Source organism: Opisthocomus hoazin, chromosome 12 (genome assembly GCF_030867145.1).
Source record: "Opisthocomus hoazin isolate bOpiHoa1 chromosome 12, bOpiHoa1.hap1, whole genome shotgun sequence".
NCBI lineage: Eukaryota > Metazoa > Chordata > Aves > Opisthocomiformes > Opisthocomidae > Opisthocomus > Opisthocomus hoazin.
Window position 1 is genome coordinate 7,422,262 of NC_134425.1, and position 19,192 is coordinate 7,441,453.

At 46.3% G+C, this 19,192-nt stretch overlaps 2 protein-coding genes across 3 annotated transcripts; both read right to left on the minus strand.

The window, feature by feature from the left end:
* Positions 1 to 976: 976 nt before the first annotated feature.
* LOC104339201 (arylamine N-acetyltransferase, liver isozyme-like) lies at positions 977 to 4,898 on the minus strand. Its single transcript, XM_009945342.2, has 2 exons — positions 4,825 to 4,898; positions 977 to 1,871 (listed from the first exon to the last, which is right to left on the minus strand). Exon 2 carries the CDS (start codon positions 1,864 to 1,866, stop codon positions 979 to 981), a length of 888 nt encoding a protein of 295 aa, XP_009943644.2. The 5' UTR covers positions 1,867 to 1,871; positions 4,825 to 4,898; the 3' UTR covers positions 977 to 978.
* Positions 4,899 to 7,228: 2,330 nt separating this feature from the next.
* Positions 7,229 to 15,936, minus strand: LOC104339200 (arylamine N-acetyltransferase, pineal gland isozyme NAT-3). Of its 2 annotated transcripts, XM_075433599.1 has the most exons (3): positions 15,820 to 15,936; positions 11,141 to 11,329; positions 7,229 to 9,191 (listed from the first exon to the last, which is right to left on the minus strand). In XM_075433599.1, the coding sequence occupies exon 3, from the start codon at positions 9,182 to 9,184 to the stop codon at positions 8,312 to 8,314; it is 873 nt and encodes a 290-aa protein (XP_075289714.1). In that variant the 5' UTR covers positions 9,185 to 9,191; positions 11,141 to 11,329; positions 15,820 to 15,936; the 3' UTR covers positions 7,229 to 8,311. The 2 variants fall into 2 exon arrangements, with proteins under 2 accessions (XP_075289714.1, XP_075289715.1); XM_075433600.1 differs by lacking the exon at positions 15,820 to 15,936 and having other exon boundaries at positions 11,141 to 11,602.
* Positions 15,937 to 19,192: the final 3,256 nt, after the last annotated feature.

The following is a 19,192-nucleotide window of genomic DNA, read 5'->3' on the forward strand; positions in this document are numbered from 1 at the left end:
CATGCTGTGAAACCACACCAGTGGGTGTCCTAACTTCCCAATGTTTTCTTTCACATCTGTAGTATTACTTATTTAAGGTAGCTTTTGTGCTGAATACAGCTTGTCATAAAGATGAAGAGTTTTATCTATATTACTGTCAAGCCCGCTTGACATCGCAGGAAGGTTTGGTCCCAAAAATTTAGTATAGTTTGCAAAGGTAAATCTAACTTGGATTGTTTCCATTTTTGATACAAAAAAAGATTTTTAAGAACCGTCGAATCCGTCTCAGCTTCTATTGACTTTGTTTCAATTTCAGAGACACAGAAAAATCAGACTCAGAAAAACTGGACACGCAAAATTAGAGAGCTTTTTGGGGTTATTTAAGTGCCCTTGCATAAACAGCTTACTTCAAGTCAATTTCTGGTAAGGGAATAGGACTCAAATCTTTCAACTTATTTCATCATGAGCTAATCAGCACCGAATAGTGGCTTGTTTTGAGAAAGTCTTAACCTTTCTTTTTATTATAAAGTCTTTGAAAGCCAAATTCAGCTCAGCTTTCTACTTCAGACTGTTAAAGGAAGTGAATAATTTGTAAAATTCTGCTGAGAAGAAAATTGGAAATAATACCAAGAAAGGTTAGAGGTCTTTTGTGTAAAATGGTAACGCAGCTTCTCCTTCTGTATGCTTTTGGTCTCCTTTGCCACAAAATATATCTGAAATAAAATTAGATCCAGAGAGGTGAAACAAAATGTTATGGAGTCAAAACGCAATTTCCATATGAGCAAATTAGATGTAGTAAGATGTCTCGGTTTCTAAAGAAGGAGAAGCTTAAGAAAAAATATGCAATCGATATATGCAGTTAATTAGCAATGTACTTGAATTTACCAAGCTTTGTGTTCGGCTGACTTGCCCAAATTTAGAATCAGATTAATGAAATTAATGTTAATTTTAGAACTTCTTATATTGATATTTAAAGATCCATCCAGCACAGCGTTAGAATTAGATCGTATCCACTAAATTAGGTGGCAAGCCACGAACGTTTACAGGTACGAGTTTGTTCTCCAATACTATACTGAATTTGTCTTTCAGTGTCTTCTCAACCTCTTCATCTGTAAGAGTTGTTATCTGCAGCAGGTCCATGTCCTCCATGTGGTTATACTTTACCTCGGAGAAGGTCCATCCAACTAAGGCATAAAGTCCTTCAGTGGTCTGGAGACTGCAGATTGACTTCTTGTGAAGTATGTTATCTGGAGACACTTGCAGGTATGTGTTTAGCTCCTGAAAGTCATTTATATGTCGTGGCTCGAGTGTGAATGCATATATTTTTCTGATATTCCCCAGTTCTGGAGTATCAGCGAAAGGGACACTTTGCTCGGGAACATAATGCTTCCTTTTGACTTTCTCGAAGTACCAGGTGCCATTGTCTTCCGTGAAGCGGAAGATACCGGGCATCTGGGGTTGATCTTTCCCAGAAATCAACATCAATGGCTGCCACATCTGATAGACACCACCAAAACCAGCATCTGCTATGTAGGAATTTCCCTTGATCACCACCTTCAGCAGGATGTGATTTATCTCAGTAGTGTATGCCCTCTCTGCTGGGTCATAACTATTTCCTCCAAGAATATAGACATCATACCCTAATTCTTGCAAGGCCCAAAATAAAAGGTGGTTGCTTTCCAGGCACCATCCACCACGTTTCTTTCTCACAATTTTATTATAAATAGATGGTAAATCCAGTTCGATGGTCTCACTGCAATGCATGCTAAGGTTTTCAAAAGGAATTGCCCGGATGTGATGCTGGAAGATGACTATTAAGGTTTGTAAGTCTGCATCCTTATGAGACTCGTTGTAAGAAATTCTTGCAAAATACTCTTGAATGTTCATTTTGCCTGTGTGAGCAGAAAAACAGCCAGTTACTATTGTGTGGCTCTCAAGGGGTTCACTCCTGTAGCACAGGTTAACCAGCCTGCAAATGTACCCTAAGCTGTTTTATTGAGGATTTCAAAGACACCTGTGCCCTTGATAAGAGATGAATGCAGGCTAGACCTGCCTGTGTCATCTGTATTTCTTAAAAAAGAGATGGGGATAGGAGCAGGTGACAATAACGCTTTCTCTCTCTCAGATGTTGCTTTCAACCCAGGTGGATGTCTTTCCTATGGGAAGACACCGCACATGGCACAACAGAGTCTCTGGCCCCAGATGAGGGTCCCAGGTGACAAAAAATTCATAAAACTGACAAACAACAGGTTTGCAGAAAAGCTGCTAGACCATACCAGCATAAAAGTCACAGCAATTTCTTCCTGTTTCTTTTACCATAACAAGTAAGCAATTCTTTTTTTATCCCAGAGGTAATTTAACTGGAAGGTTTTACATTCATGGCTTTAGCTAACTGGGATTAACATCTCAGTGTGTCACCACTTTAGACAAGCATCCATGTGAAGCAGATTGTTGTTTACTTAATCTCTTTAGTTTCCCTGTGGAGTTCAGACACAGCTTTGACCCTGGCTGTTGAAAGAAAGGAACTACTAATTTTTCTAACCTAAGGGTCAGAGGAATTGATAATTACTAAGAATACATTCAAGGCATATTCAGTGGCGTTTGGTTTCTTTTACCATTTTTTACAAACGAAAGGCCTTAGTTTCAGCTCAGATTATTGGATATATTTTGTGTCTTCATGTCTCTGATCCCCTTTGCTTTCACTCGCAGAAAGAGACTGTCATTGGTACTGGCTGCATGGCCAAGATGCAAAAGGTTCCCCATAACACTTCTAATCCACTGACTCATCTGGTATCTGCAAGGATTTCTTCTGCCTTTAATTTAGATTTAATTTGGCTTTTTTCCATGCAAGGATATTTGTTTTGCAGAACGATTCACAATCTGCTAAGTACTGTATTAATTTCCAAAAGGTCTGAGGATTTCTTGTTCCTTGAAATTGGTCGCTCATTCCCTGGGAGGATTTTTCCAAAAATCATTTTATGTAGATGAGATGGGAGAGGTTACCTTCCAGCCACTATTCTCAGCTTTGGTCCAACTGCTCCCCGAGGAGCGACCAGCCGTTTGACCCAATGTCTGTGCCAGTGCTCAAGCGAGTGCTGGGAGCTTTTAAAAATCCCGCTTCAAATTCGTAGGTGGAAATACCCCTGCCCCAGCAGATGAGCACGCCAGATGACCTAATCTCTAGACTTCAACCGCAGTTTTGATGCCAGTAGCACAACTCACTTGACTTAGTTGTATTGCTCCTGATCTGCACTGGTACCAGCATTCAGACTGGCTGATGCAAAACCACAGGACAATGTAACAAGATAGAGGACTATCCCAATAAGGGAATACGAAATAAACATTTTCATTTCAAAAGGACCCAAAGAGGCTACGTAAAAAAGCAGTAATGTCTCTTTGATACTGCATTTTATGTTTTTTACCATCCCTTTTTTAGGACAAGGGCACTCATCTCTGGCAGCATCTCCTTGGAAACGCTGGCTGCAGAAAGCCATTGCCTCCCCAACAGACAGCACATGTATACACTGGCAAGCTCATCCTGTGGTCCTCTGCCTCATTTTTCCTTCTGTTCCCACTTTCAGCCATTCATGTCCTCTGCCTCATTTTTCCTTCTATTCCCACTTTTAGCCATTCTGTGTGGCCAGATAAAAACGTCTTTTCCCTGTGATGGTGTCCAGCTGAACCTCTGTGACCAGAAGTGGACCAAGAGAGTCCGTTAGCCTGGTGGGTCTGATATGTTCCAAATTTGCTTTCAAGCAGCAACCGATCAGTTCCTGCTCTGAGCCAGCGGCAGAAGACCTGCTGCCCTCCCCATAACCTGTCTCCTGGGTCTGGGTGGCCCCATCGCCCCGGCAAGGGTGCAGTATGTAAGCAGCCTCCCTCTTCCAGCCATGAGTAACCTCAAGAGCCGCCCTCTCAGCAGCCGTGGGGTGCTGGCAATGAGCCTTCGGGAAAACATTTTGGGAAGTTCACAGCCCGTGCCTCAGTTTCCCCAGCTGGCCCTTCTCCGGCCTCGTCAGCTGGAAGTCTCTATAGTAGCGACAGCCTCATGCTGGCTGACAAAATGAACTCTGATCTCAACGAATACTTAAAGAGGCTTAAGTACAGTGAAGCCGCAGTACAAAATCATGGGCGTTGGGCAACACAGACAGGTTGCATTCATGTAAACCAGCTTTTACCCTCTTGCCTTCCCGGAGGCAGCTTTTCATCTTGGCACAATGGTTCCCACCACGCTAGCGACAGGGCTGGAGCAGCGAGCACGCCCTCGCCCAGGAACAGATAGGGTTCCAAAACAAGGTTGCCAAATATCTTAAGCCTCAGCCCAGATCTCAGCCTTGTTTACTTGTTCTCCTGCAGCAGCCAGGCTCCGTTCAGCATTCCTGCACGTTTGCAGGACCAGTTCGATGAGTGGCGAGATTCAGACGTTGTTCTGCCGGTCTGCAAGCATCCCTGGGGATCACTGCGTCCTTCCATAATTAGGCTGAATATTAGGAACAGTTCTTCTCTGCTAAAATTCATGAGAGGCATCCAAGGTTGGATCCTCTGGCACATGCCTATACCATTTGTTTGGTGTTCATCTACACCATGAGTTAGTAGGTGGGTCTTTCGCGCACTCTGACTCAGCATGAAGGGGTTAGTTTAAGTCTCCAGCACTTGATCTTTGCACTTGGACAACGCCCTTGCAACGCAACGCGTGCTGTCGGTCCCGGGGTCGCTGTCATTTATACTTTTCTAATATGCCCACAGGGCTAAGCGCATGGTGTGCAGGCCCATCGGGGGGGCTTTTCCGAACAGCCTGACCCGCAGCCGCGGGATGAAGTTAAAGATCAGACACTCGGCACTTACCTCTCCGCCAGCGAGCTCAGCCTTCCGCCCTGGTTTGCTCCAAAGTTCCCAGGAAGCTTGTACAGGGAACTGCTGCTCTTAAAGGTACAGGCTGCCTTTGCTGCCTGGCAGGGGCGGCGTAACCCTCCAGCAGGACCGGAAAAGAGGGGAGAGAGTTTCTTCTCTTATAATGTTTTATATTCTGATTGTTTTACTGGTTTATTTGTATTGACGTATGCGTAGAAAGCCCTGTCATTCAAGTCATTGTGTTAGGTGCTGTACGGAGAGCCTGAAAATGATCGAGTCCCCAGATTGCTTACAATAATGCATGGATTTTAACCTCCTGCGTTACTGATTGAGAACTGAAGCCCTCCAGGAATGCAAGGGAGAAATACAGTATGGGTAACGCAAGCAACTTTAGTAAGTGTTTATAACCCTGTCCTCAACCCCGCAGGTCACCCAGCTGCTTCAGTCTCTGGGGCACCTTGGTGGCTGCACCCATGCTGAAGCAGCAAATCAATAGCATCCATTTTGATACAGATTTTACATTGCCGACACTTATGTGGCCTGGATCCCTGTAGGAATCACAGAATCACAGAATTTTCGGGGTTGGAAGGGACCTCTGTGGGCCATCTAGTCCAACCCCCCCGCCGAAGCAGGGTCACCTACAGCAGGCTGCACAGGACCTTGTCCAGGCAGGTCTTGAATATCTCCAGAGAAGGAGACTCCACAACCTCCCTGGGCAGCCTGTTCCAGGGCTCTGTCACCCTCAGAGGGAAGAAGTTCTTCCTCATGTTCAGACGGAACTTCCTCTGCTTCAGTTTGTGCCCATTGCCCCTTGTCCTGTCACTGGGCACCACTGAAAAGAGTCTGGCCCCATCCTCCTGACACCCACCCTTCAGGTATTTATAAGCATTTATTAGGTCCCCTCTCAGCCTTCTCTTCTCCAGGATAAACAAGCCCAGCTCCCTCAGCCTCTCCTTGTAGGAGAGATGCTCCAGTCCCCTCATCATCCTCATAGCCCTCTGCTGGACTCTCTCCAGTAGCTCCTCATCTTTGTTGAACTAGGGAGCCCAGAACTGGACTTACGATAGAGAGAGAGCAACCCAGGCCAAGAAGTCACTGGTTTATTGGTGGGGGATGGCAACTCCCACCAATATCACACCACACTGAGCTATTCTTTGTGACTGATAACAGACCCCCAAAGCAACAAGGTTGGATTTGCCAAGTCATTTAGCTGTCTAAATACCCTTGGGTTCAAAGAGAAGACCTGTCCTTCGGCAGCAAGGATGCTTCTCCCGGACAGCACTGTGCTCCCTGCTATGTCTGTAAGGATTTTGCCTCCAAAGTCAGTGATAAGGAAGAAAGCAAACTAGTGCAATCTGAGATGAAGAGCCTCTTTTTTTTCCCCCCTTCCAACAGAGAGTTTCATTCATTTTGATTGCTCAGCAATAAAATCTGCTTCCATGGGTGGGCTGAGCAGGAGGGCCAGAAGCACTGAGCTGTGCCACGGGGCGGGCAGCAGCCGGAGCCGGGGCTGGAGCACACGCTCGAGTGAGCCAAAAGGCAAGCGGATTTTCCTGCTATTGTTTGCCCTTCACATGCTGAATCTCTAGGGCAATGGACATAACACCCTGCTCTTTCCCCTGAGCCTGCGAAACAGCCCAAAGCACGAGAAACACACAGGCACGGGGAGACAAAGGGCGCAGCCCTTTGTAGGTGTTTCCCATGCCTGTTCCCACAGATGGTGGAGCTTCTGGGCTCTGTGTGGACCTCCACCTGCCCCACACTGCTGCGAGACCTGGCTGGACTTTTACACCCCACGCGATGCTCTGCCCCAGCTGCCAGGCTGCTACAAGGATAAATGCATCACGTTTAGCTCCTTTAGCTCTTCCACTAACGTGGGAACCAAAGAAGGATACAGCTTGCAAACAAGCCAGATCCTGGGACAGTTTCTTCTGACCATCTGTGTTGCAAGCTGCTGGTCGACTCTATAAGAAGCCACTTTTTTGTCTTCAATCCACTACACGGTCAGTCACTGGCGTTTTGTTTCCCCATAGGATGGGGGAGCCTCATGTGCTATAAGGGACTATTGCACACATGCAGCCAAGCACCTGTGGCTGCGTTCAACTCTGGGAAGACGGGGATTAGGGGAACTCTCTGTGTCTCTATGAAATACATTTGGAAGGTGCAGAACAGCAGCAGCTTTTATTAACTGTAAATTGCTAGTTACAGAAAGCTGCACATATTACATAACAAATAAAAAAGGGTCAGTGAGTTATTGTATTTTTAAAAGCCTTAGCTGCGAAATATTAGTCCATACAAATAATCAGGACAACTGCAGTGATTAATGATTTTTTTTTTACTTTGGGAATACAAGTTGTAATTTGAGGAAAAAAAAACCAGCTGAACTTTACAAGCCTTGATTTCTTTTTTATTTAATTGTAATTCACGTACATGATTTCTTAATTATAAGTGCATAGTTGTAATGCTTCCATGATTTGTACATAAAGGAACATCAGGCATCATCTCAAAGGGCAAAGTGATTACATTTGAGTAATTTCTCATACTAAAAACCTTAGCCTTTAGGTGTCTGATTAAGATTCATCGTTTCTCCTTATATCAATATAATTAGTATCATTGCAAACACATCCTCAGTAGAACAGGTATGTTTCAGAAAAACAGCTCTGCGCGTGTGCTTGAGTTCAGCCACGGCAAGTAATGTGCAATAACACTCAGAGTAGAGTCTTAGGAGAGGAGCGTGTATTCCCAGCAGTCTGCTGCTGGCTGGGAAAAAACAAAATGCACGGGCGGTGCTTTCAGTTCAGAGAAATACTGCTGTTTGGTTAGGTCAGTGAGAGCACAGGAGTTATGTAAAGTCTGAAATGACAGAATTGTCCGTTAATATTTCTCATCACCAATTTTAGGCTATAAAAAGCCCGTCCCTAAGTATTTGCACAGTGCGGCACAAGCTTGGGACTATCCAACTGCCAGGTGAGAGAGTGTTCTGAATGCAAGAGGAAAAGGGACAAGCTTCGGGCTTAACTGTAGCAAACTTGGCACTGGATGTCTTTGTTTTTCTGGCTATTAAATTCCCAAAATAATATGGTATTCATTTAAGAAGTGGGTATGATTTTCCCCAGGTGGCAGCATAAAGTAATAAAGAAAGTGACGTACAGCTCCATCGCTCTGCCCTGTTACTCTGGGTGTATCTGGAAAAGCTTTTAAGAGATGAAAGGACTAGGGAATGGGCAGAGTCTGCTTCCAGCTAAGCACAAACACAAGGGGAGTGGTTTGACTGAGCTAGGAAGAAATTATTTGTACCCAAACCAAAGAGAGATGCAGGAGCAGTTGTGAAAATCAATTTCTTTTCCAGATTCATGCTAATATGTTCTGCTTTACACTGGTGTAGATGAAAAGAGAAAGCTTAACCTTTAGATGCTTGTCAGAAATAAGGGGAAGGATTGCATGTAATGCCGCTGAATTGAATTATAATTCAGGCAGTGAGTTAAAACAGAGACAACCTGCTTATATTGATGGGTACAAATTTCTTGTCTAGTGTTATATTGAATTTCTCTTTCAATGTTTTCTCCATTTCTTCATCTGCAATGATTCTGATTTCCACCAGATCTGTATTATCCTTGTAATTGTACTTTATCTCGGTGAGTTTCCACCCCACGAGAGCCCGGACACCATCGGCAGTCTGCAGGCTGCACATAGACTTTGTCACGAACAGCGAGTCCGGCGCTGTCTGCAGGTGGGCATTGCAGCCTCTGAACTCCTCGATGTCTCGTGGCTGAAGGGTAAAGAGAAAAACCCGGCGGCAAACTTCTTTTTCCACGTTATGGGAAGTGGAGATGCTTTGGTTGGGAACCCACTGCTTCCTTTTCACCTTCTCGAGGTACCAGACCCCGTTCTCCTCCAGGAAGCGGAAGACCCCAGGAGTCTGTGGCTGGTCTGTCCCCGAAATCAGCTCCATCGGCTGCCATATCTGGTAGACCATCCCAAACCCGCCATCCACGATGTAGGATTTGTTGTCAAGCACCACTTTTAGCAGCAGATGATCGATTTCATCTGCATACGCGTCGTACTCCGGGACATAAACTTTTGATCCCAGAAGGGTGACGTCGTAGCCGAGGGTTTTCAGGACCCAAGATAAAAGGTAGTTGTTTTCCATGCACCAGCCCCCACGTTTCTTCGTTACTATCTTGTTGTAAGTCGCTTCCAGGTCCAGCTCAATGCTTTCCCCACAGTGGATGCTGAGGTTTTCAAAAGGGACCGCTCGGATGTGGTGCTGGAATACATCCGTCAAGGTAGCCAGGTCTGGCTTGTCATAGGAGCCCCGGTAAGAAATTCTGGCAAAATACTCCTTGATGTCCATACTGCCTCTGCAAGAAGGGTAAAAAAAAATAAAAATAGCAGGTTGTGTCAGAAGTGACGTAAGGATCTTCCCCATCTCTTATAATGGGGTGCTCATCAGTATGGGCAGCCTGCTTGGAAGAGGAGCGGGATTTGACTAATGGCCCTCTCCAAGGCAGCTGAGTGTGAGTATTAGTGCTGAGGGAAGCCAATGGGACACTGCTGATGAGCACAAATGTTATTTTTAATTGTTTCTTTTACAGCTGTGACAAGAAGCTCCAGCTGTGCTAAGCACATTTCAGCAGAGAGTTCCTGCCCAGCAAAGCTACAAATCTCTGTAGGAAGGAACAAAAGCAGTTGCAGCACTGTTTCCCTGCTAGAAATTATAGGAACTGAGACTCTCCAGATCTGAACTGCTTTACTCATGGTTTGACTCAGCGAAGCAGAAAACAAACCCTCCCACTCTTGCAGAGCAATCCAGAGCCTCCTCTGCAACCAAATCTGAAATAAATCTGCCCTGCTGCAGTATTTCCTGAATTTTTTTAGGCAGCCTGGTGCGAGCTGGTCTCACCTGCTCCTGCGCTCCATGCTGTTGGTAGCAGATGTGACCTGGAGCACAGGTTTTTTAGGGCAGAAAAATCTGTGGGAGGTTTTTTGGTTTTTTGCTGCACCTGCCGTGACCCAATTCCCCATGGCACAGCTCAGTTTCCTGGCTCTGCTAATCACAGCCCTGCACCAGCAGCAGGAGGAAACCAAAGTTTGGGCCAAAACTACAAGTTTTCAGGGGGCCTCCCGTTTTCTGTCATCATTTTTGGGAGGCATTTGCTCTTTCCACTCAGAGTCTCCCCAGCAGTGGGTGGCTGCCCGTGGGTAGGGGAGCAGGCATCGCCCTCCCTGTCCCAGCCACAGCAGAAGGGCTCAGCGAGAGGCTGTGTCTCACGAGCACGGGGGTGGAAACTGGCTCGAGCCCTCCCAGCCCTTGGCGGGAAGGAAACGAGAAAGGGATTTTTGATGTAGCCAAATATTTTTATTCATCCCCAGGCACTGCCAAATTTCAGACGTCTCTGAGTACGGAGCAATGTTGTTGAGATTTCTGACCCGAGAGGTCCCAAAATGTTCTCAATTTCCTGTGCACAATTCTTAAGTAAAAATCATAAGAAAAAGTCCAACTATTCCAACAGGATTAAATTCTCAGTCTAAGGAAAAATGGCACACCCCAAATTGTATGGCAATTTTGGAAAGATGCTTTGAGTATATAAACAAAGCAACAAAAATGAAAAATTTCCATGTGCCAGAAGCAGAGGGTGTCCCCAGTTTGGCTTCCCACATTTTGGATAGAAGCGTTACAGAAATCTGTAACTATTGTATCGTGGCCACCACCACGTCACTGACATCCAACAAGCAGGCCTGAATGATCCACCACTGGGTGAAGAGCATCAGGTTATTATTCGGGGCATTCGCTTTGTTCAGCTTTTGGCTTGTTCCCAACCCTTTCCCCAAAGCCCTGAAACTACAGCCCTATTCATTGTTGAAGACTGGCAGAAACTTAGCTCTTGCCGCGTGAACTTAAAACCAACATCACCAGTAATGAGCTTTTTCCCCTTTCCTTTTTCCTTTCTTTCACTTTGCCACCGCAGGCTTAACATGTATAGTTAAGTTTTACTTAAAGGGAAAGCATTGGTGTGGGGTTTTTTCTATCTGTCTGTCCATCTCTTGTGGGTGTTTATAAGGCCCTTTCAACAGTGGTATCTGAAATAAGTCAGATGGCACGAATGCCCGATCTGCTTGAGGCTGATAACTGAGTAAATAAACCAGCGTATCTATTACAGCATCGCACACGGGGGCCTCTGCAAGCGGCTGAGCCTTCCCCGCTCTGCCATTACACCATTTTCTGCTGTGTTTTGTCTTCAAACAGATTCAACTTCCTGGTTAGGGAGCTCTCAGCTACCAAGATTCAGGGTGGAAAAAAAAAGCTTACCTGGAAAATCAGTTCAATTGCCAGTGTATCTCCAGAGTTGGGGGGGGTGGTTTTAGGCTAAAGCAAGTGGTGTGGCTGGCTGTCCTTTACCTAGCGCAGACAGGGCTCGAGGACTGTTCTCCTCCTCCTCTTCAAGGGAATGTCTTTTCCCTCAACTTGCTTTCACCCGCCTCTATCAGATTGCAAAAGCTGAAAAAAAAAAAAGAAGAAAAAAGCAGAAGGGTGGAGCACGAGAGCTGTAGTGAGCAAGCAAAACCAACAGCCCCGACTCAACACGCATGCAAAACCTGATTATTGTTAGAGCAGAGGCTGCTTCGCATTTTCACTCCTTTCGTGCTTTTGCAGGGACTAGCTTGGGCTGTGACGAAAAGGGTATTTTTCTGTTTCAATAGCTGGCTGAATGCACTTAGGTAATGGTTTTTTTCCCCCTAGGTATTAGGTTGTTTGGAAACGTAGGGAAGAAATCTTGCCTGCATTCAGTCTGAGAATGTTTTTGCACTATTGCTGAAGAGCAGCAAGATTTTGGCACTGTAATTTGCACCTGCAACTGCCTGTGCCCCAATCAGCATGCACAAGAACTTCAGCACTGCCTTTGCTTAATTTGCTCTCTCTGATTTATGTGCATTTTTTTCATTACATTATATTTCGCAGAATGTAAGAAAACACTGGGACAGCAATGTGTTGTCTTTGCCCACAAGTGGCACCTGAGGATGCCATGGTGGTGGAGATGCTGTTGGCAAAGGACGGCTATGGAGTGCTAACACATGGAGAGCTCAATCCTTTCAGTGCATTTCATACCACTTTTGTATCTGCAGATTTTGCTTGCATTTTGCCCAGCGAAGTCTTATTAATTCTCTCATATATACAGCTGGATTCTTCCCTGTTAGTGCCCCAAAAGTAGTTCCAGTCCTTCCTATTTAGTATCAACAGCAAGTTTCATTCAAACACTGATTTATTGGAATAATTAGCAGAGATAATAAATGAGACCAAACAGAGATGTCTGTGGTGACTCATTACACAGCTCTACTCCCATATCAAAATTTGGCTCTTAATCATCCCATCAGTGGCTGGGGTTAGACCCCGCAAGCAAGAACCAATGCCCAAGCCAAAAGGTGCTGTAGGGAATGGATTACCTGCCCTCATCAGGCTCCTCTGGGCAGATCCAATTCGGTACAGAGAGAAAGTTCATATTCCTGTGTGGATCTTGCTGTATATGGAATAATCCTTTCTCTTCCCACAGGCTAAGAGCCCTTCATTTTGACAAGCAGAAGCCAAAAGCTGAGCAGGCAGACCCTCAGTCCTGGTGGGAACCATCCTGATAAGAAGCCTGTGGACCCATCGCAGTGTGATGTGCGAGCAGACCCGGCCATGCTCCTTGCCTGGAGTCATTTGGGACCATAGATGGTGCCGGAAGTGGACACTTGCCATGCTCCCTCGGGCAAACATGTGAAGTGGTTGGGGATCTGTTCCAGCTAACTTTGAGGTCCCGTTAAGACACAAGTGTTTTCCAACCAAGTAGGAGCAAACCCCATTTCTCCTGGGACTTTGGTACTCAGCTCTTTTCAGCTGCTCTCCCTATAACGTAGCTCTGGTACGGAGCATTTTCTTCCTGTGTCTTTCAAATTCTCATCCCAACTGACTACATCCCATGCTGTTATTCCTGCATCACTCTGCTTTTTCTTCCCATCCTGCACGTTTTGCTCCTCAAGCCATCAAAGCCACAAGTTCTGATCCTCCCCAGGGGTGCCCAAGGCCATCAGTGGGCAAAGCTCACTCCATGAGTGCTACAGGTAAGGAAAGGCTGATCTTTACCCAGGAGCCTTCCCAGAGTCTTGTTTGCATTTGAGCTCTGTGCCAGATCACTGGGGCTAATTTCAGGCTTGGTGGGGCAATAAACCGCAATCACGGCTGCTGGGAAATGTGGCCACCATGTGCCTGCACTCGTCCTCAAAACCAGCAAAGGGCAAAGTCCAGCTCGGGCCGGCTGGATTGCGGGGAGAGCTTCTGCAGGGTTAAGGTGCAAACAGGAATATCCCTGGAAGGGATATTGCTGTCCACCTGGACGCTGTAATGCAGCAGGAGCTGAAGCTGACTGAGCTTTTTCCAGAAGGCCCGCAACGTAATTGCACTTGATTTTATTTATTTATAAACTGCCAACAGCATTTAATTTATTACTGAAATCCTTCTCTCATCGTAACTCTCCTGAGAGACTGCATCAAATGTCCCTCCCTCCCCGCTTTAACAGAGTATTATATGCTGCATTATTTGCTTGGGGAAATAACAGCGTAGGGTGCCCTGCTTTGGGTAATAGTCAAGTGTCTTCTCATTGTTAAACAAGAAACTGTAATGACCTCTATGATGGGCTACGATAACGAAGCAAAGTTTATCACAGAATACCATATCATATCTCATATCAATTATGTGTTATGTTATGTTATGTTGTGTTGTGTTGTGTTGAGTGGCTTGAGAGCAGCCCTGAGGAGAAGGGCTTGGGGGTACTGGTGGATGAGAAGCTCAACATGAGCTGGCAATGTGCGCTTGCAGCCCAGAAAGCCAACCGTACCCTGGGCTACATCAAGAGCAGCGTGGCCAGCAGGGTGAGGGAGGTGATTCTGCCCCTTTACTCCACTCTCGTGAGACCCCACCTGGTGTACTGCGTCCAGCTGTGGGGTCCCCAACATAGGAAGCAAATAGAAGGATCCAGGGTGACCTTAAAGCAGCCTTCCAGTACCTGAAGGGGCCGACAGGAAGGATGGAGAGGGGCTTTTCACAAGGGGGTGTAGTGATAGGACAAGGGGAAACGGCTCTAAACTAAAAGAGGGCAGATTTAGATTAGATATTAGGAAGAAATTCTTTACCATGAGGGTGGTGAAACACTGGAACGGGTTGCCCAGAGCAGCTGTGGATGCCCCCTCCCTGGCAGCGTTCAAGGCCAGGTTGGATGGAGCTCTGAACAACCTGGGCTGGTGGAAGATGTCCCTGCTCATGGCAGGGGGGTTGGAAACAGATGATCTTTAAGGTCCCTTCCAACCCAAACCATTCTATGATTCTATGATTAACTGGATGCTTAATATACAAACTATATGGTATTCTACTTAACTGTCTGGTTTTGGTGGGGGGGAGAGAAGAGAGACTTTTAAAGTAATAAAACAATCGAGGTATTTTAAACGGCATTAGTATAAAATCTTAATTTCTTACACAAGGTTAGATTCTCCCCTCCTGCTGAGGTCTGAGTCACTGGAAAAGGAAGCGCTGCACACCCCGAGCAGAGTGGCTGGCTCTAGCCCATCATTTCCAAAGGGATTTTAATAAACATAGGCTGCTCTAATACAAGAGTGGTAAATAATATTCACGGCCTATAAACATATGCATAATGGCAGAACTCTTTCATGCTTTATATTCATTGCCTTCCTTAAGTAATAGATATCAAGTAGCTGTGGCTACATATCTTTCCGATTTTATCCGCAGCATCCATCCCGTGTAGTTTTGGTGGCGTCCACCCCACCGGCCAAAGGATGAGCCTGAGACTACGCAGTAACTTCTGCACGTGGGGTTACAGAAGGGAGTAGCTGTGCTGGACTCTGCTTGGCTTTTTCTCAGTGAGGAAGAGACCAAATCGCAATTTGAGTGTTTCCACTATCTGAGGAATCTTTCTGAGGCCTGGTGAGTGTCAAAAATTATCTCCTCTGCTTATCTTTATCCTGCCAATATGAGGCTTTTCACACAAGCCAACACCTAGGGTGTTAATGCAGACCAAGGAGACCACTTTGGTCTGTAGGGCCCTCCAGTCCTGAGGGTTTCAGCATAAATCTCTTACATGTAAGTGTTGGTAATTCAGTTAAATTCCATTACAAGGGGAACAATCAGCTTTTCTACATGAATAGCTTTATCTCATAGAGGTTTTGAAGCAAAAAAATATTTTAAGTAAGTGCTTTGATGAAAAACACGCCCATACATCTGGCTGTTATTATCCCATGAATTGTGACAGCTGTAGTGGGACATGTCCATCTGGGATCCTTGTTGAAGTGTGGTCACAGTACCATGGGGACACTCTATACCTGCTTCTGCCACCCCAGTGCGATGCACCAGTGTGCATATTAGAAAGGAGAAGTTGTCCTCCATTTCACAAGCAATAATCACACCCTCAGCGCGCTGTTACTGTCTCCATCTCATGGGCCACCTCTCTGAGAGATGCCAACAGCACTGTCAGACTATGAAAATGTTGAGAAGAAAGTCTTGCAGACTGCAGAGCAGGGAGTCGTGATGGGTCCTCCGCACATGCCTGACTTCCAAGGGCTGGTAGCTGGGTCTGCGAGGGCTGGCAAGTGGCTGGGGAGGCCACAAGCCACAGTAGCAGTGGGTTTGCTGGCATCTGGAGATGAGGAGTGGTGGATGAAGAAGACAAGGAGAGCGAGATGGTGTTTGTGCACAAATGCTGCTTATCCTGGTAGCTGGAGAAGGGGCTGGAGGAACAGACAACAGCCTGGGAGCTTTCTGTACCTGATCCTGCATTGCCTGCCTTGCTCAGGGCTGCTGCGGCCAGTAAACTTTTTACCAGGCAGTTTAGATAACTCAGATTTTGTAAGCAGCTCTTCGGACAGCTTTGCCCCATCCCTACTAGCTCTTTCATGAGAGAGATGCTGTCCTACCTGGGCTCACATACTTTTCCTGTTGCTCACCTGGTATGTCCACAGTGCCCATGGCCACAGACTGCTCTGGGTTTTCCTGCTGAAGGGTCCAGTTCAGGGCGATCTGATCAGCAGTTAGCACCCGTCTCCTTCAGGGTCTGGGGTGTGCCAGTACTGATCCTGGAAGCAAAATAAACCAAAACTCACTCTGCCATTCTTGGACACATTCTTCTTATGCAGCACGCAGACATGCTGATAAGGCAGCACCATGGGGCCAGCGTGTGCGGGTGGGCGAGGAGAGATGTCCCTCCGTCCTAGGCAGGGAAGGGAGCTCGTGGCAAAGGTCAGCAGACCTCAGCCCTTTCCACACTGGGTGTTTGGAGCAACACACATCTGCAAGAGGCAGCTGCAGTTTCCACTCCCTTCTTCCACATCTGATTCCCCCCCTCCCCAGGTCTCACAGGCACTGCCCAAAATGCTCCTTACCAGACTGCAGCAGAGACAGCACCAGCGGGGTCACATGTAAATGATTTCAGACGAGAAATTTGGCTCAGCAGACACAGGATCAGAAGCCAACCCTCCTCCCCAGGGCCCGGTGGCAGACCCAGCAGCTCCTGTCCGACCCAGTCTGCAGCCACCCCCCGGCAGCCATAGGGCTGCCCCCGGGTCAAGGCACCTTCCTGGAGAGCAGGAGGTGGCTGCGTGATTCACCCCCACCATGAATGTCAGTGAACGGTGAGGGTTTTTTTCCCCCCTTCCTGAAAGTTCAAACCACGGCGTTATCACGCAGCAACACTGCTGCCTGCAACGCTTGGCAGAGCGGGTCCGTCTCGCCGTGGGGCACAGGGCTTCGGGTCCCTCCCAGAATCATCGGGGAGATAGGGACTGCCTCTCCACAGGCTCCCAGGGAGCTCAGACACTCAGCATTCACTTGGGCCTGAGATTTTACTGCTGCAGCTTAACTTTGCAAGAAGTGCACGACCTCCCTCCCTCCTTCTCTCTGCATCTGGCCCTTGCACACGCTGCCGTAAAAATATTCCCGGGCTTCCCAAATCGGTATGTAATATGCACCCAGAGCACCTTTGGAGACTCAGGACGTTAATCTTTCTCCCTTCATTTCAATGTCCTATCTAGAAATTGGATATATTCCGTTCTACTGGCTTTTTATGCAGATAAACGCTTCCACGATTAACCAGTTAATAATTGCCATCATGCTACGCTGTCATTGCCGAAGGGAAGTACGACAGTGTAATATGTAATGGGGCATCAGCATTGCTGGCTGGGCCCTGAGACAGTTTCATTTCACACTTTCTAATGAGAGCTGTCCATCATGCTGTCAAAAGCCTACTTTGGACATTTTCCAAATGGGAAGATTTAGAAATTTGGAAAAATTGGGGGCTGAAGTGCTGTTACAGAGGTGCAGCAGGGCAAAATGGGCACCCACAGCAGAGCCTGCAAACAAAACAGGTGATGGCATATGGGGAAATACTCAGTTGCTGAAGACTGGTTTATAATTCTCTTAAATTTCACCACATTTCAACCATTATTGGTAGCTGCTGGGTAATTGCAGGGCAATGCATTTTCCTGTGTGGGGACAGAAAGGCCTCATTTTAAAATCAAGGTGTTATGTTGGTCTACTCCAAAAGTCAACATAAGACATCCCGTTAAAATTAATTAGCTGAGCATCTGCAAAAATTCTGTACAGCTGCTAAACAAATACATCAAATAGCCTGTGACCTGGGCACATGTAATTCCACCCATTTAGGTGTGACCTGCCTGCACAAAGAGGATTCACAATTCAACAGTCTCTATCATTATCAGGCACGTTAATGCCTGGGTACTCAAACCTGTGTACCATAAGCAAAAAAAATATTGTTGCAAGATATTTTAAGAGGAAATTATTCCCAGCTAATCAACAGGTGCACTGACTAAAGGAGGGTTGTAGAGGTGTACGAATACAGGGGTGGAAAATGAAAGTTCACTCAGCCCTTTGAAATTCCTTTGGTGAGCTCACATTTGGGACAGCAGAGAGGTACTAATGAAGCACTTGCAATATTTCTGAGACTGGGATATGAAGCAACAGAAAGAATATCTCAAAGGGAAATATTCCTTAATTTTCCTAAATGGAAAATATCTTGGCTTTATAATTCATATGTTCTCCATATAGAAATCTAATTTACATTACTGGAGAATTTATATATTTATATATACACACATATATTGGCTCAGAAAAAAAAAACTTTGTACACCTGCCTAAACGCAGCAGCAGTCACCATTTACGAGCAGTGAAACTACCAAGACCCATCCTCAGGAGGGTTAAATCATCCTTATTCCACCGAAGCGATGGAGCAATGCTACTCGTCCTTGCCTGGCTTTGAGCCTGCTCCTCCAAAGACCTCCTCCAAAAGCAAGCTGCTGTTTCAGTGAAAAGGCTCTCATTTACTTCAGTGGGAATTTGGATCAGTCCTAATTCAGGCAGTCAGCCTGGAAACATGCAAAGCATGAACAATTACATGAGTTCTGTCATTCCCATTACTCAGTTTGGGATTTTTCTTTGGAGGTAGGTGGGAGGGAAACCTTTTATCTTGGTGAAGAGTAGGAAATGGAGAGTTACAGTGACAGCAAAGGGGGAAAAAAAACAACTGTGCCTTCGGAAAAGACATATTCATTACAATGCACTAACATGCATCACAGAAATAGTATGTTTTTCGATGACAATGTGTTCCCTCCACTCCATTCCTGAATCAAGAGTGCAACTGGGGAAAAGAAAGGAGAGATGAGCTGCGTTCAAAGTGCTCCCCCCAACTTACATTTATTGGGGTTTTTTGTGTTGAGGAGAGTCTGGAAGTTGTGGGAAGATTCAGAAGCAAGAAGATGGTTGTGCGGGGCTCATCATTGGTTCTTGGCAATAAATAAACCCACCACAAACATTATCAGTCTCAGGCATGTCCATGGAGCTGGGTGATTACAGAGTGAAGGGTTTTTCCCAGTAAAGTCTGTAGAGTGAGGGTTACAGTGGCAACCCAGGTTCTGGAGCTCTTGGCTTTCCTCCCTGCTACTCACTCGTCGGGGACACTGGTGTGTCTTCTGAGTGGCACTGCAGCAACTTGTGGGCACATGGTTTTTCTGCCTCCCCATGCACCCACAGCTGGTATATACAGCACAGAGTAATGTGCACCACGTATAGGTACATGGAACAGGAGACAAAACATTCACACCTGGAGCAGGAGGGGAGCAAATGGAGCTGGGAGGAATTGCCCATGGTTTTGCTGGCTGCCACCCTGCGCGCTGCCGTACCTGAGGAGGGATGGAAGAAGGAACGCGGCTCTCCAGGGGTTTAGGAGGGACTGAAAGCTGGGAAGCAGATTTTAGGTACGGTCAGTGCAGGGAGTTGTACTCTGGAGAGCAGAGTGGGGAAAGAAAT